Source organism: Dendrobates tinctorius, unplaced genomic scaffold (assembly GCF_039654945.1).
Source record: "Dendrobates tinctorius isolate UK_male_01 unplaced genomic scaffold, ASM3965494v1 ptg000194l, whole genome shotgun sequence".
Taxonomy (NCBI): Eukaryota; Metazoa; Chordata; class Amphibia; order Anura; family Dendrobatidae; genus Dendrobates; species Dendrobates tinctorius.
The window spans coordinates 115,001-130,768 of NW_027361861.1; the positions used below are offsets into that span (position 1 = coordinate 115,001).

General features: G+C 42.1%; 1 protein-coding gene across 3 annotated transcripts in view; it reads left to right on the forward strand.

The window, feature by feature from the left end:
• Positions 1–15,768, forward strand: part of TTBK2 (tau tubulin kinase 2) — a 182,015-nt gene that overhangs the window by 32,641 nt on the left and 133,606 nt on the right. For all 3 annotated transcript variants that reach the window (XM_073552670.1, XM_073552669.1, XM_073552671.1), the window contains one exon: positions 2,356–2,509. In XM_073552670.1, the coding sequence (XP_073408771.1) occupies positions 2,441–2,509 (69 nt within the window). In that variant the 5' untranslated portion in view covers positions 2,356–2,440. The remainder of the gene's footprint in view (positions 1–2,355; positions 2,510–15,768) is intronic.

The following is a 15,768-nucleotide window of genomic DNA, read 5'->3' on the forward strand; positions in this document are numbered from 1 at the left end:
TAAGAAACTGAGTATTATCTGACAGAATTGCAGGGGTGTCAATACTTTTGGCCATGACTGTATATATATTTATCTCTATATCTATCTATATATGTCTATATTATTATTATTATTATATCTGTATATCTCTATCTATTATCTATCTCTATCTATTATCTATCTCTATCTATTATCTATTATCTATCTATCTATATATCTATCTCTATATCTTTCTATTTATAGCTATCTATCTCTATATCTATCTATCTATCTATCTATCCATTATCTATTTTCTCTCTATCTCTATATCTATCTACCTATCTATATTTCTTTCTATATCTATCTTTATATCTATCTCTATCTATCTCTATCTATCTCTATCTATCTCTATGAATCTTTCTATCTATATCTATTCATTATCTACTTTCTATCCATTATCTACTATCTATCTCTATATCTATCTATTTCTACATCTATCTTTCTATCTATATCTATCTAACTCTATATCTATATATCTATATAGCATTATACCCTATGAGGGGGGCAGCATTATTCCCTATGAGGGGGGCAGTATTATACCCTATGAGGGGGCAGCATTATACCCTATGAGGAGGCAGCATTATACCCTATGAGGAGGGCAGCATTATTCCCTATGAGGAGGCAGCATTATACCCTATGAGGGGGGGCAGCATTATTCCCTATGAGGGGGGTAGCATTATACCCTATGAGGGAGGCAGCATTATTCCCTATGAGGGGGTGCATTATACCCTATGAGGGGGTGCATTATTCCCTATGAGGGGGGCAGTATTATACCCTATGAGGGGGGCAGTATTATACCCTATGAGGGGGGCAGTATTATACCCTATGAGGGGGCAGCATTATACCCTATGAGGGGGTGCATTATTCCCTATGAGGGGGGCAGTATTATACCCTATGAGGAGGCAGCATTATACCCTATGAGGGGGTGCATTATTCCCTATGAGGGGGGCAGTATTATACCCTATGAGGGGGGCAGTATTATACCCTATGAGGGGGGCAGCATTATACCCTATGAGGGGGTGCATTATACCCTATGAGGGGGTGCATTATACCCTATGAGGGGGTGCATTATTCCCTATGAGGGGGGCAGTATTATACCCTATGAGGGGGTGCATTATTATATTCTATGAGATGGCTGCATTATATTCTATGAGATGGCTGCATTATACTATGTGAGGGGGCTGCTTTATATTCTATGAGGGGGCTACCCCAACTCCTACTACATAATTAAGACATGTACAACCTTATATTATACCCAGATATTAGCGTGTTTTACCGCATAATTGGTGGTCTGGTATTTAACTCTATGCAGCTACATAGTGGGCCCCAAGAATGATTTTCTCTGGTGGGCCCAAGGTGTTCCAGTCCGACGCTGTATATATATATATATATATATATATATATATATATATATATATATATATATATATATATATATATATATATATTAAATAAAAAAATAAAATTGCTCCTTTAAAATGCGGCTTGAGATATTAACACTTTTTTATTTTCAGCTCCATTGCCTAGGAGACCGACCACCGCTTCTGCCTAGCATTTGTTCAGAATTAGGAGGTTACAATACCCTATAATGATACTGGCCAGCTTCAAAAGCGGGCTTACAGCCGTAATAGAAAAGAGCTGGTAATCCCTGCTTATTTTCTGCTGTTCAGCAGTGTTGGTCGGTGTCCAAGGCAACAAACTGTGAACAAAAGTGTTGATATCTCAAGAATGGCTGATTTTTTTAAATAATCCGTAAATTGCAAAATTGCTCATCTGTAAAAGGGCTATCCGACCATACCCATTAGGTAATAATTCTTTAATATAGCGTATAGACAATGGGATGTCTTCGTAAGCCACAACCCCTTTAACTGCAAGTGATAGATTTCTGACGCTTAGAGTAAGTTGCACCCAGGATATACAAATAGAGTTTCCTTTTACACCCTTTTCTTTTATATTCCTTCTTATCAAAGAGGAATAATCTGCTGCTCTTTGCTTTGCTATAAAAAAAATATAATGGCAAATATACATTTTTTATTTTTATTTTTTTTCCAATTTCCGCCTTTTGAACAGATGTAAACTTTAGTCGTAGGCTCAAAAAGCGATGATAAAATCCGCTGTCACATAGTTTGTCGCCATTTTACTCTGCTTTATTTAACCAAGGTTACAACACCTGTCAAGGGGTGAGAACGAGGGGCAAAAAACTCTTCTAAAATGGGGGGAGAAAAATTATTTTTATTGTTTTTTACAATTTGTTCATAATTTTTTTTTTTTTCCATAAAATTAAACCTCTGCTCTAGAAGATTATTAATAAAATGTATTTTCCTCTTTTCCTTGTAGCCACTGGGTAGATGGACGTCGCCCTCGGGAGCCCGATGATTTCCGGTGACACGAGTTCTGCGTAGCAGCTCCAGCACCAAGTGCAATGAGTGGGGGAGGGGAGCAGCCGGATATCCTCAACGTGGGGGTCCTAGTGAAAGAAAGATGGAAAGTAGTAAGTAAATTGAACTTGAAATGTTACCTTGACCACGTCATAGGTTCGTTGACCCTCCTCGCTTATTCTTATCATCAGTCTCTACCCTCTCAAGGCAAGGAAGCAATTTTAGTGCTTGCCTGAATTTACAGGAATTTGGTTTTGACAGGGTTTGCAGTCAGTATTAAATAGACACAGTAATGGAGTCCTGGGCTCAAATCCCACCAAGGACAACATCTGCAAGGAATTTGTATGTTCTCCCGTGTTTGCGTGATTTTCCTCCGGGTTCTCCAGTTTCCTCCCACATTCCAAATTCATACGTCTCCCATTGAAAATGATGGGGAAAAAGTCTAGAGACCCATTCATTAAAATTGACATATTCCAAGCAAGTGTGACTTCGGTCTTGACAGAGTACATGCTGCTGAATTATTTAAGAGGCACCCACTAAGAATTTTGCGCCTCTAGTAAGTGGCATGCGCCTCTTGTGTGCTGCGCCAGAAATGCTACTCCAGCTAGAAACAGGAGTAGCATTTCTGGTGTAAAAAAAACGCTGTCAGATTTGATTAATTCGATAGCCAGACATGACTCTGTCCCACCCGGATCCTCTCAGTCCACCCATTTTGGCGAAGCTGTTCCAAAGTGGCATGAAAACGCCAAAAGTTGTAAAATGTTTGCACCACTCTTCTGGCATAAAAGCTTAGATGAATTGGCCCCTCAATCTTTCATAGGTTTTTTGGAGTAAAAAAAAAATGTATGTACAAGGAAGCAAAAAAGTAAATAAAACCCACAATATGACACAAACAGCACAAAACATGGTCAAAATTATATGTATACATAATATGTGTTTTTTCTTTTCTTTTACTATGTTCTGTCCATTTTAGTCTATGAATATGAGGCTATGTATGTGTGACCCTAGTGCGGAATGCACTGTATAAATGTTAATGAGCCTTGCTAGCTTAATGGCAAGATTTGTTGAGATTTCCTCCCCCTCTCTGTCAGAGATGGCGCACTTGTCATGGTTGGTGGCAGCTGTGGTTGGATCTTTGCATTGCAGAAACAGGGGTGTTGTTCAGCCCCATGGCTGTATCTGGAATCCACAGGGTAGAAATGTTCATACTTTCCAGCCGATCAGCGGTCAGACTTGAAGTTCACTTTCTTGCACTATTTTGCTACTGGATAGTACAACTGTTCCTTTTTGTTATTTGCTTTTCCCTTTATATTGTTAAAGGACTTCAGTGTTCGGCAAGGGTTAACCAAGTGATCAGACATGGCAGTGCCCAGCAGAACAGCAGCTGCAAGGACTATGTCTGGTCTCCTTCTATTTGAGTTTTTGCCAGAGCTCCAGTTTTTCATCCACCTTCCAAAAACCTTCAAAACTGGATAAGTGACTCCTTGTGAAATTGGTTCCCGTGTGTGCACTTGTCTGGACCAACCATGGTTCTGCTCTTGGATTAATACTTTGCTATGTGTTTTCTCTCTTCTCCTGGCATGTGGTTGTTTTAGGGCACCTTTTTCTTAGATGACTGAGTTTTGACGTCACTCTGTTGTTCTCACTGGAAGTTTACTAATACATTGACAACTGGGTGTTACCATTCCCAGGGTCAGAAATGTTCTGATCTGTCATTGATAGAGGTGGCAGGAATACGCCTTTTTAACAATGGAAGTGTCAATTTGTTTATATATTTCCAGGAAGAGTAACAGAGGAATGAAACAATGCAGAGCTTATCATAAGAAATAGGAGCAAATATGCTAAATTGTTTTATGCAGGAATTTGCAGACTCCACATGGTTTAGAGATTTTAGGTCCTCATAGAAAATGTAATAGGGAAGCACTAGTGTTTTAATTTCAACTCAAGCATCGGGATGGACAGTATAATAATCTAGTGCTTTCTCCGTCCCCACAATGTGGTGGGATCAGTGACCTAACCTGTGCACATGGAAGAAAATCTATGCAAAGTGAGGAATGGTTACATGCAAATAGTCCACAACAGAAGATCTGGCACTCAACAGGGAAATCCTGGGAGTTTTGCCTAAAGCACAGTGCTTGGGACAGAGCATTCCAGTGCCAATGTCTTTTCTAATTGAAATGTAAGCGATCGTCTGAAAAATTACCTGTTGTTAAAATCAGATTTTTGTGTAATATATAATAATTAGAAATCTCTCAATTTTCACGCTGCTCGCTTGGCCTTTTTTAGACTCCAATTCCCTGTTGTTTTAGGAAACAACACATGTACATAGCCATAATTATTATTTATTTATATAGCACCATTAATTCCAAGGTGCTGTACATGAGAAAGGGTTACATACAAGGTTATAGATATCGTTTACAGTAAACAAATTTACGATGACGGACTGGTACAGAGGGGAGAGGATCCTGTCCTTGCGGACTTGCATTCTACCCAGACCCTATGTTTTGTATTGATGCATCTAATAAGCATGTGCAAAGGTCATTGTGAAGGGAGGAGGAGCAGAATCCGCTGTGACATTGTGATTGGTGGATCCTGTATTATCAGCTGAGTATGTGTTATCAGTCTTCATACAGGAGGAGGTGAGCTGTGACATGTGAATGGTGGTTCCTGTGTTATGTACTGTATATAGAGGTGTTATCAGTCATTGTGCAGGGTGAGGAGGATGTTGGCTGTGTCATTGGCTATTGTGAATGTTGGATCTTGTCTTATCTAATGTATATAGGTATAAAGAGATGTTTTCAGTTATTGTACAGGAGAGGGAGGAGTTGAGCTGCAGCATCACCTAATGTGAATGTTGGATACTGTGTTAAGTATTGTATATAGAGGTGTTGTCAGTCATTGTATAGGAGGAGGAGTTGAGCTGTGACATCACCTATTGTGAATGGTGACAATCTGGCTTCCGACCGCATCACTCAACTGAAACTGCCCTAACTAAAGTCACTAACGACTTACTAACCGCCAAGAGCAAGCGACACTACTCTGTCCTCCTTCTCCTGGACCTGTCCTCTGCCTTCAACACCGTGGACCATTCCCTCCTGCTACAGACTCTCTCATCTCTTGGCATCACAGATTTGGCCCTATCCTGGATCTCATCATACCTAACAGACCGAACATTTAGTGTCTCCCTCTCACACACCACCAACTCACCTCGCCCCCTGTCTGTTGGTGTTCCTCAAGGCTCTGTCCTAGAACCCCTAATATTCTCCATCTACACCTTCGGCTTGGGACAGCTCATAGAATCCCACGGTTTGCAGTATCACCTCTATGCTGATGACACGCAGATCTACCTATCTGGACCCAACCTCGCCTCCTTACTGACTGAAATCCCACAATGTCTGTCTGCTATCTAAGCCTTCTTCTCTGCTCGCTTTCTCAAACTGCACATGGACAAAACAGAATTCATCATCTCCCCCCCCCCATCTCACTCTACCCCTCCACCAGACCTAGCCATCAATGTCAATGCCTGCTCTCTTTCCCCAGTCCTGTACACTCGGTGCCTTGGGGTGATCCTCGACTCTGCGCTCTGTTTCAAACCACATATCCAAGCCCTCGCCTCCTCCTGCCGCCTCAAACTCAAAAATATTTCCCGGATCCGCTCATTCCTCAACCACAAAACCACAAAAACACTAGTGCATGCTCTTATCTCCCGCCTCGACTACTGCAGCCTCCTACTCTCTGGTCTCCCCTCTAGCACTCTGGCACTGCTCCAGTCAATCTTACACTCTGCTGCCTGACTAATCCACCTGTCTCCCCGCTATTCCCCAGCCTCCCCCATATGCCAGGCCCTTCACTGGCTTCCTATTGCCCAGTGGCCATCTACAACCTGTCTCCTCCATACATCTGTGACATGGTCTCCCGCTACCTACCCGCACATAACCTTCGATCATCTCAAGATCTCCTTCTCTAGTCCCCCCTTATCTCTTCTTCCCACAACCGCATGCAAGACTTCTCCCGTGCTTCCCCCATACTCTGGAACTTTCTGCCGAAACACATCAGACTCTCACCATGAACGGAAACCTTAAAGAAGAACCTGAAGACCCACCTGTTCCGACAAGCCTACAGCCTGCAATGATCCTCGGTCTACTGAACCACCGCACGACCTTCTCTACCCTCTCCTACTGTATCCTCACCCATCCCTGTAGACTGTGAGCCCTCACGGGCAGGGTCCCCTTTCCTTATGTACTTGTGTGTCCCTTGTCTTACACATGTTTATTATACTTGTCTATATTTCCCCTTTTCACATGTAAAGCGCCATGGAATAAATGGCGCTATATAAATGCATAATAATGATAATAATGGTGGATCCAGTGTTATCAACTGTATATAGATGTTTTATCAGTCATTGTACAGGAGGAGGAGGTGAGCTGTGACATCACCTATTGTGAATGGTGGATCTGGATCCACTGTAATTTGTTGAATATAGAGGTTTTATCAGTTATTGTACAGGGTTAGGTGGAGGTGAGCTGTGATATCACCTATTGTGAAGGTAATATAAACTGTGTTCCAAATTATTATGCAAAAAGAGTTTAGGAGTGATAAGGTTAGAATTTTTTTGTTTGTCATTTAAACTCATTGATGGCGATGTGTGTCAGGGCTCTTTATATCACTGACAGCAATTGCAGATACCTGTGCAAATTAGTTTGGCAGGTGTGTCCAAATAAAGGCAAGACTACTTAAGAAGGCTGTTCCACATTATTAACCCCTTCCTGACATGAGACGTACTATCCCGTCCACGGTACCCGGGCCCGTATGACCGGGGACGGGATAGTACGTCTACCGCGATCAGCGGCGCCCACGTGGTGAGCGCCGCTGATCGCGGCCGGGTGTCAGCTGATTATCACAGCTGACACCCGGCACAATGTGTCAGGGGCGGTCACGGACCGCCCCCGACACATTAACCCCTTGCACACCGCGATCAAACGCGATCGCGGTGTACCGGGAGTTAAAGGGAAGCATCGGCAGGGAGGGGGCTCCCTCCGTGCTTCCCTGAGCCCCCCACGGCAGCGCAATGTGCAGCGCTGCTGCGGGGGACTCCTATCCCCCAGGCCCCCGAATCCAAGATGGCGACGGGGGCCTTCGGGGGCCTGGGGAAGCTGGCTTCCTCAGTGCCTGCAAAGCGCAGGCATGAGGAAGCCTTGTGCACTGCCTGTGACAGATTGCTGATCTGTCACAGTGATCTGTGATGTGACAGATCAGCGATCTGTCACAGGACAGTGATGTCCCACCTGGGACTATGTAATAAAGTAAAAAAAAATTAAAAAAAAAGTGTAAAAATAAATTTAAAAAAATCGCCAAATAAATTAGTAAAAAAAAAAAAAAATATTCCCCAATAAATTCATTTTTTTAAAATAATAAAAAAAAAAAACAATAAATGTACACATATTAGGTATCGCCGCGTCCGTAACGACCTGCCCTATAAAACTGTCCCATTAGTTAACCCCTTTAGCGAACCCCTTAAAAAATAAAAATAAAAAACGAAGCAAAAAATAATGATTTATTATCATACCGCCAAACAAAAAGTGCAATAACGCGAGATCAAAAAGACGCATATAAATATCCATGGTACCGCTGAAAACGTCATCTTGTCCCGCAAAAAACAAGCCGCCACACAGCATCATCAGCAAAAAAATAAAAAAGTTATAACTCGCAGAATAAAGCGATGCAAAAATAATTATTTTTTATATAAAATAGTTTTCATTGCATAAAACCGACAAAAACATAAAAAAAGACCTAAATGAGGTATCGCTGTAACCGTACTGACCCGAAGAATAAAAGCGCTTTATCAATTTTACCGCACGCGGAACGGTGTAAACGCACCCCCCCCAAAAGAAATTCATGAAACGCTGGTTTTTGTTCATTCTGCGTCCCAAAAATCGGAATAAAAAGCGATCAAAAAATTTCACGTGCCCGAAAATGGTACCAATAAAAACGTCAACTCGTCCCGCAAAAAATAAGACCTCACATGACTCGGTGGGTCAAAATACGGAAAAATTATAGCTCTCAATATGTGGTGATGCAAAAACTATTTTTACAATAAAAAGCGTCTTTTAGCGTGCGACAGCCGCCAAACATAAAAACCGCCATAAATAGTAAATCAAACCCCCCGTTATCACCCCTTTAGTTAGGGAAAAATAATAAAATAAAAAAAATGTATTTATTTCCATTTTTCCATTAGGGTTAGGGCTAGGGTTAGGGCTAGGGGTGTGTTGGGGTAGGGTTAGGTTAGGGTTAGGGTTAGGGTTAGGGCTAGGGTTAGGGTTAGGGCTAGGGCTAGGGTTAGGGCTAGGGTTAGGGCTAGGGTTAGGGCTAGGGTTAGGGCTAGGGTTAGGGGCGTGTTGGGGTTCGGGTTGGAGTTAGAATTGGGGGTTTCCACTGTTTGGGCACATCAGGGGCTCTCCAAATGCAACATGGCGTCTGATCTCAATTCCAGCCAATTCTGAGTTGAAAAAGTCAAATGGTGCTCCTTCCCTTCCAAGCTCTGCTATGCGCCCAAACAGTGTTTTACCCCCTCATGTAGGGTATCAGCCTACTCAGGACAAATTGCAAAACAATTTTTGGGGTCCAATTTCTCCTGTTACCCTTAGGAAAATAAAAAATTGGGGGCAAAAATATCATTTTTGTGGAAAAAAAAATGATTTTTTTATTTTCACGTCCGAGTGTTATAAACTTCTGTGAAGCACTTGGGGGTTCAAAGTGCTCACCACACATCTAGATAAGTTCCGTGGGGGGTCTACTGTCCAAAATGGGGTCACTTGTGGGGAGTTTCAATAGTTTAGGTACATCAGGGGCTCTCCAAACGCACATGACAACCGCAGACCATTCCATCAAAGTCTGCGTTCCAAAACGTCACTGCTTCCCTTCCGAGCCCCGACGTGTGTCCATACAGTAGTTTTCTCCCACATATGGGGTGTCAGCGTACTCAGGACAAATTGGACAACAACTTTTGGGGTCCAATTTCTCCTGGTACCCTTGGGAAAATAAAAAAAATGGTGACTAAAAGATCATGTTTGTGGAAAAAATACGAATTTTTTATTTTCACGCCCGGGCGTTGTAAACTTCTGTGAAGCACTGGGGGGGTCAAAGTGCTCACCACACATCTAGATAAGTTCCTTGGGGGGTCTAGTTTACAAAATGGTGTCATTTGTGGGGGGTTTCCACTGTTTAGGTACATTAGGGGCTCTCCAAAGGCAACATGACACCCGCAGACCATTCCATCAAAGTCTGCATTCCAAAACGTCACTACTTCCCTTCCGAGCCCTGACGTGTGCCCATACAGTAGTTTTCTCCCACATATGGGGTAGCAGCGTACTCAGGACAAATTGGAAAACAACTTTTGGGGTCCAATTTCTCCTGGTACCCTTGGGAAAATAAAAAAAATGGTGACTAAAAGATCATGTTTGTGGAAAAAATACGAATTTTTTATTTTCACGCCCGGGCGTTGTAAACTTCTGTGAAGCACTGGGGGGGTCAAAGTGCTCACCACACATCTAGATAAGTTCCTTGGGGGGTCTAGTTTACAAAATGGTGTCATTTGTGGGGGGTTTCCACTGTTTAGGTACATTAGGGGCTCTCCAAAGGCAACATGACACCCGCAGACCATTCCATCAAAGTCTGCATTCCAAAACGTCACTACTTCCCTTCCGAGCCCTGACGTGTGCCCATACAGTAGTTTTCTCCCACATATGGGGTAGCAGCGTACTCAGGACAAATTGGAAAACAACTTTTGGGGTCCAATTTCTCCTGGTACCCTTGGGAAAATAAAAAAATGGTGACTAAAAGATCATGTTTGTGGAAAAAATACGAATTTTTTATTTTCACGCCCGGGCGTTGTAAACTTCTGTGAAGCACTGGGGGGGTCAAAGTGCTCACCACACATCTAGATAAGTTCCTTGGGGGGTCTAGTTTACAAAATGGTGTCATTTGTGGGGGGTTTCCACTGTTTAGGTACATTAGGGGCTCTCCAAAGGCAATATCACACCCGCAGACCATTCCATCAAAGTCTGCATTCCAAAACGTCACTACTTCCCTTCCGAGCCCCGACGTGTGCCCATACAGTAGTTTTCTCCCACATATGGGGTATCAGCATACTCAGGACAAATTGGACAACAACTTTTGGGGTCCAATTTCTCCTGGTACCCTTGGGAAAATAAAAAAATGGTGACTAAAAGATCATGTTTGTGGAAAAAATACGAATTTTTTATTTTCACGCCCGGGCGTTGTAAACTTCTGTGAAGCACTGGGGGGGTCAAAGTGCTCACCACACATCTAGATAAGTTCCTTAGGGGGTCTAGTTTCCAAAATGGTGTCATTTGTGGGGGGTTCCACTGTTTTGGTACATCAGGAGTTTTCCAAACGCGACATGGTGTCCGATCTCAATTCCAGCCAAAAACGTCAAATGGCGCTGCTTCCCTTCCGAGCTCTGCCATGCCCCCAAATAGTGGTTTACCCCCACATGTGGGGTATCAGCGTACTCAGGACAAATTGCACAATAACTTTTAGGGTCCTGTTACCCTTGGAAAAATAAGAATTGAGGGTGAAAAGATCATTTTTGTGGAAAAAATATTATTTTTTAATTGTATGGCTTTATGTTATAAACTTCTGTGAAGCCCATGGGGGTTCAAAGTTCTCACCACACATCTAGATAAGTTCCTTAGGGTGTCTAGTTTCCAAAATGGTGTCATTTGTGGGGGGTTTCCACTGTTTTGGTACATCAGGGGTTTTCCAAACGAGACATGGTGTCCGATCTCAATTCCAGCCAAAAACGTCAAATGGCGCTGCTTCCCTTCCGAGCTCTGCCATGCGCCCAAATAGTGGTTTACCCCCACATGTGGGGTATCAGCGTACTCAGGACAAATTGCACAATAACTTTTAGGGTCCTGTTACCCTTGGAAAAATAAGAATTGAGGGTGAAAAGATCATTTTTGTTTAAAAAATATGATTTTTTAATAGTATGGCTTTATGTTATAAACTTCTGTGAAGCCCATGGGGGTTCAAAGTTCTCACCACACATCTAGATAAGTTCCTTAGGGGGTCTAGTTTCCAAAATGGTGTCATTTGTGGGGGGTTTCCACTGTTTTGGTACATCAGGGGTTTTCCAAACGCGACATGGTGTCCGATCTCAATTCCAGCCAAAAACGTCAAATGGCGCTGCTTCCCTTCCGAGCTCTGCCATGCGCCCAAATAGTGGTTTACCCCCACATGTGGGGTATCAGCGTACTCAGGACAAATTGCACAATAACTTTTAGGGTCCTGTTACCCTTGGGAAAATAAAAATTGGGGTGAAAAGATCATTTTTGTGGAAAAAATATGATTTTTTAATTGTACCGCTGTACGTTATAAACTTCTGTAAAGCCCTTGTGGGTTCAAAGTTCTCACCACATATCTAGATAAGTTCCTTGGGGGGTCTAGTTTCCAAAATGGGGTCACTTGTAGGGGGTTTCCACTGTTTAGGTACATCAGGGACTCTCCAAACGTGACATGGCGTCCAATCTGAATTCCAGCCAATTTTGCATTGAAAAAGTCAAACGGCGCTCCTTCCATTCTGAGCTCTGCCATGCGCCGAAACAGTCGTTCCCCCCCACATATCAGGTATCTGCGTACTCAGGACAAATTGCACAATAACTTTTGCAGTTCAATTTCTCCTGTTACCCTTGGTAAAATAAAAAAAATTGAACCTGAAGTATTTTTTTTATGAAAAAAAGTTAGATGTTCATTTTTTTTTAAATATTCAAAAAAATTCCTGTGACGCACCTAAAGGGTTAATAAACTTCTTGAATGTGGTTTTGAGCACCTTAAGGGGTGCAGTTTTTAGAATGGTGTCACTTTTGTGTATTTTCTATCATATAGACCCCTCAAAGTGGCTTCAAATGTGATGTGGTCCTAAAAATAAAATGGTGTTGTAAAAATGAGAAATCGCTGGTCAACTTTTAACCCTTATAACTTCCTAACAAAAAAAAATTTTGGTTCCAAAATTGTGCTGATGTAAAGTAAACATGTGGGAAATGTTAGTTATCAAGTTTTTTGTGTGCCTTATCTCTGTGATTTAAGGGCATAAAAATTCAAAGTTGGAAAATTGCGAAATTTTCAAAATTTTTGCCAAATTTCCGTTTTTCTCACAAATAAATGCAAGTTATTTGAATGAAATTTTACCACTAACATGAAGTACAATATGTCACGAGAAAACAATGTCAGAATCACCGGGATCCATGGAAGCGTTCGAGAGTTATGACCTCATAAAGGTACAGTGGTCAGAATTGTAAAAATTGGCCCGGTCATGAACGTGCAAACCACCCTTGGGGGTGAAGGGGTTAAGCAGCCTACATTTTTTGCCAAAATGGGAAAGAAAAAGGATGTGTCGGCTGCTGAGAAGCAACAAATTGTGGAGTATTTAGGTCAAGGCATGACTACAATCAACATTGCCAAGACACTTCATCATGATCATCGCACAATCAAGAAGTATGTAGCCGATTCCCAGCACACACGTGTGCGTGCTGATAAGGAAAAATTGAGGACTCTTTCCAACAGGCAATTGCGTCAGGTTGAAAGAGCAGCTGCAAAAATGCCTTGTCATAGCAGCAGACAAGTTTTTGAAGCTGCTGGTGCCTCCAACGTCCCCCGAACAACAAGATGCAGGGTCCTTCAGAGGTTTGCAGCTGTGAGTAAGCCATCCTGTCGACCACCTCTATCCACTGCACACAAGCAGAAACGGCCCCAGTGGGCCAAACGATACATGAAGACTGACTTCCAAACTGTTTTGTTCACCGATGAGTGCCATGCAACGCTCCTTGGTCCAGATGGATGGAGTGGAGGATGGCTGGTTGATGGACACCCCATGAAAACACGGCTAAGGCGCCAACAAGGAGGAGGTGGAGTAATGTTTTGGGCTGGAATCATGGGGAGAGAGATTGTTGGCCCCTTTAGGATCCCTGAAGGGGGAAAGATGAACTCCATAATCTATGTGGAGTTTCTAAAACAGCACTTCCTGCCATGGTTCAAGAGGAAGAACCGTGCTTTCCGCAGCAAGATCATTTTCATGCATGATAATGCACCGTCTCATGCTGCAAATAACACATCTGCATCTCTGGCTGCTATGGGCATAAAAGAGGACAAACTTATGGTGTGGCCACCATCTTCCCCTGACCTCAACCCCATTGAGAACCTCTGGAGCATCATCAAAAGGAGTGTTTATGATGGCGGGAGGCAGTTCACATCTAAGCAACAGCTCTGGGAGGGTATTCTGTCCACATGCAAAACAATTGAAGCACAAACCATCCAAAAACTGACAAATTCAATGGACGAGAGAGTTCAGAAGCTTCTTTCCAACAAGGGGTCCTATGTGCAAATGTAACATCACCTAGAATAAAGTTTTGACTTGAAAACTGTTTGATTTCATTTTGTAATAAGCTGATAATGCTGATAATTTCACAACTGACCATTGTTTTGTTCCACATAAAAAGGTTGAAAACTCTGCTGTACATAATAATTTGGAACATGCATTCTGAGTGTTTCTTATTTTTTAAAATATACTGTTTTCATAGGCAGTTTGTTCAAAAACATTGCAAATATACTAGACTATTAGATGACTGGAAAATAACAATGACTGCAATTCATATAGGTAATTTAGAGAAAATATGAGGAAATATTTTTTGCATAATAATTTGGAACACAGTGTATGTGAATTATATCCATTTATTGGTGCTGTGTGTTTACCTCAAGATTGTCGCCTCATTTCCTTCATCTTCCTCTCCCTTTTTTCCAAACCCCTTGTCCGTTAGCCCTCCCCCCTCTCCTCCCTCTTTTTCCCTTCTAAACCCCCCTCAAATAAATAAATATGTATGTGTGTGATATATATGTATATAATATATATGTGTGTGTGTATATGTATGTATGTATGTATATATAATATAAAATTTCATATTTCCCTTCTTTCTTTCTAATTATAGTTCCATACTCATATGGATTCCCACATATGCTTTTTTCCCCTCTTTCTAACCTTTATGATGGAATTTTCAGAATAATTCTTCATTTGCTGATATGAAAATTTTTGTCTTTTTTATGCAGCTGCAACGTTGAGAGACCTTTTTATATTTCTGCATGAATACTGTAAGGATGTGTGCACACGCTGCGGATTGTCCTGCGGAATTGTGTAAAGCTGCAGGTATCTGCTGTTTTTCTGCTGTTTAGCCTGCGGATTTCCCCTGCGGTTTGACACCTGTCATGGAGCTGGTGCCAAACCGCAGCGGAATCCGCACAAAGAATTGACATGCTGCGGTTTTGAAACCGCAGCAAATCCGCGCAGAAAAATCTGAATCATAGAATCATAGAATCGTAGAGTTGGAAGGGACCTCCTGGGCCATCTGGTCCAACCCCCTGCTCAAAGCAGGATTCGCTAAATCATCCCAGCCAGATGTCTGTCCAGCCTCTGTTTGAAGACTTCCATTGAAGGAGAACTCACCACTTCTCGTGGCAGCCTGTTCCACTCATTGATCACTCTAACTGTCAAAAAGTTTTTTCTAATATCTAATCTGTGTCTCCTCCCATTCAGTTTCATCCCATTGCTTCTAGTCTTTCCTTGTGCAAATGAGAATAAAGTTGATCCTTCTACAATGTGACAGCCCTTTAGATATTTGTAGACAGCTATTAAGTCTCCTCTCAGTCTTCTCTTTTCCAAACTAAACATTCCCAAATCCTGCAACCTTTCCTCATAAGACAGGGTTTGCAGACCGGTCACCATTCTGGTCGCTCTTTTCTGAACTTGCTCCAGTTTGTTGATGTCTTTTTTAAAATGTGGTGCCCAAAACTGGACACAATATTCCAGATGAGGTCTGACCAAAGAGGAGTAGAGGGAAATAATGACTTCACGTGATCTAGACTGTATGCTTCTGTTAATACATCCTAGAATTGCATTTGCCTTTTTTGCTGCTGCATCACACTGTTGACTCATATTCAGTCTGTGATCTATTAGTATACCCAAGTCTTTTTCACATGTGCTGTCACTTAGCCCTATTCCTCCCATTCTATATATGTTTTTTCCATTTTTATTGCCCAGATGTAGTACTTTGCATTTCTCCCTGTTAAAAACCATTCTGTTAGTTGCTGCCCACTTCTCCAGTTTATTTAAATCTTTTTGAATCCTCTCTCTCTCTTCTCTAGTATTAGCTATCCCTCCTAGCTTTGTGTCATCAGCAAATTTAATCAGTTTACCCTCAATTCCTTCATCTAAATCGTTGATAAAGATGTTGAACAATACAGGGCCCAGGACAGAGCCCTGTGGTACCCCACTTGAGACATTCTTCCAACTGGATGTGCAGCC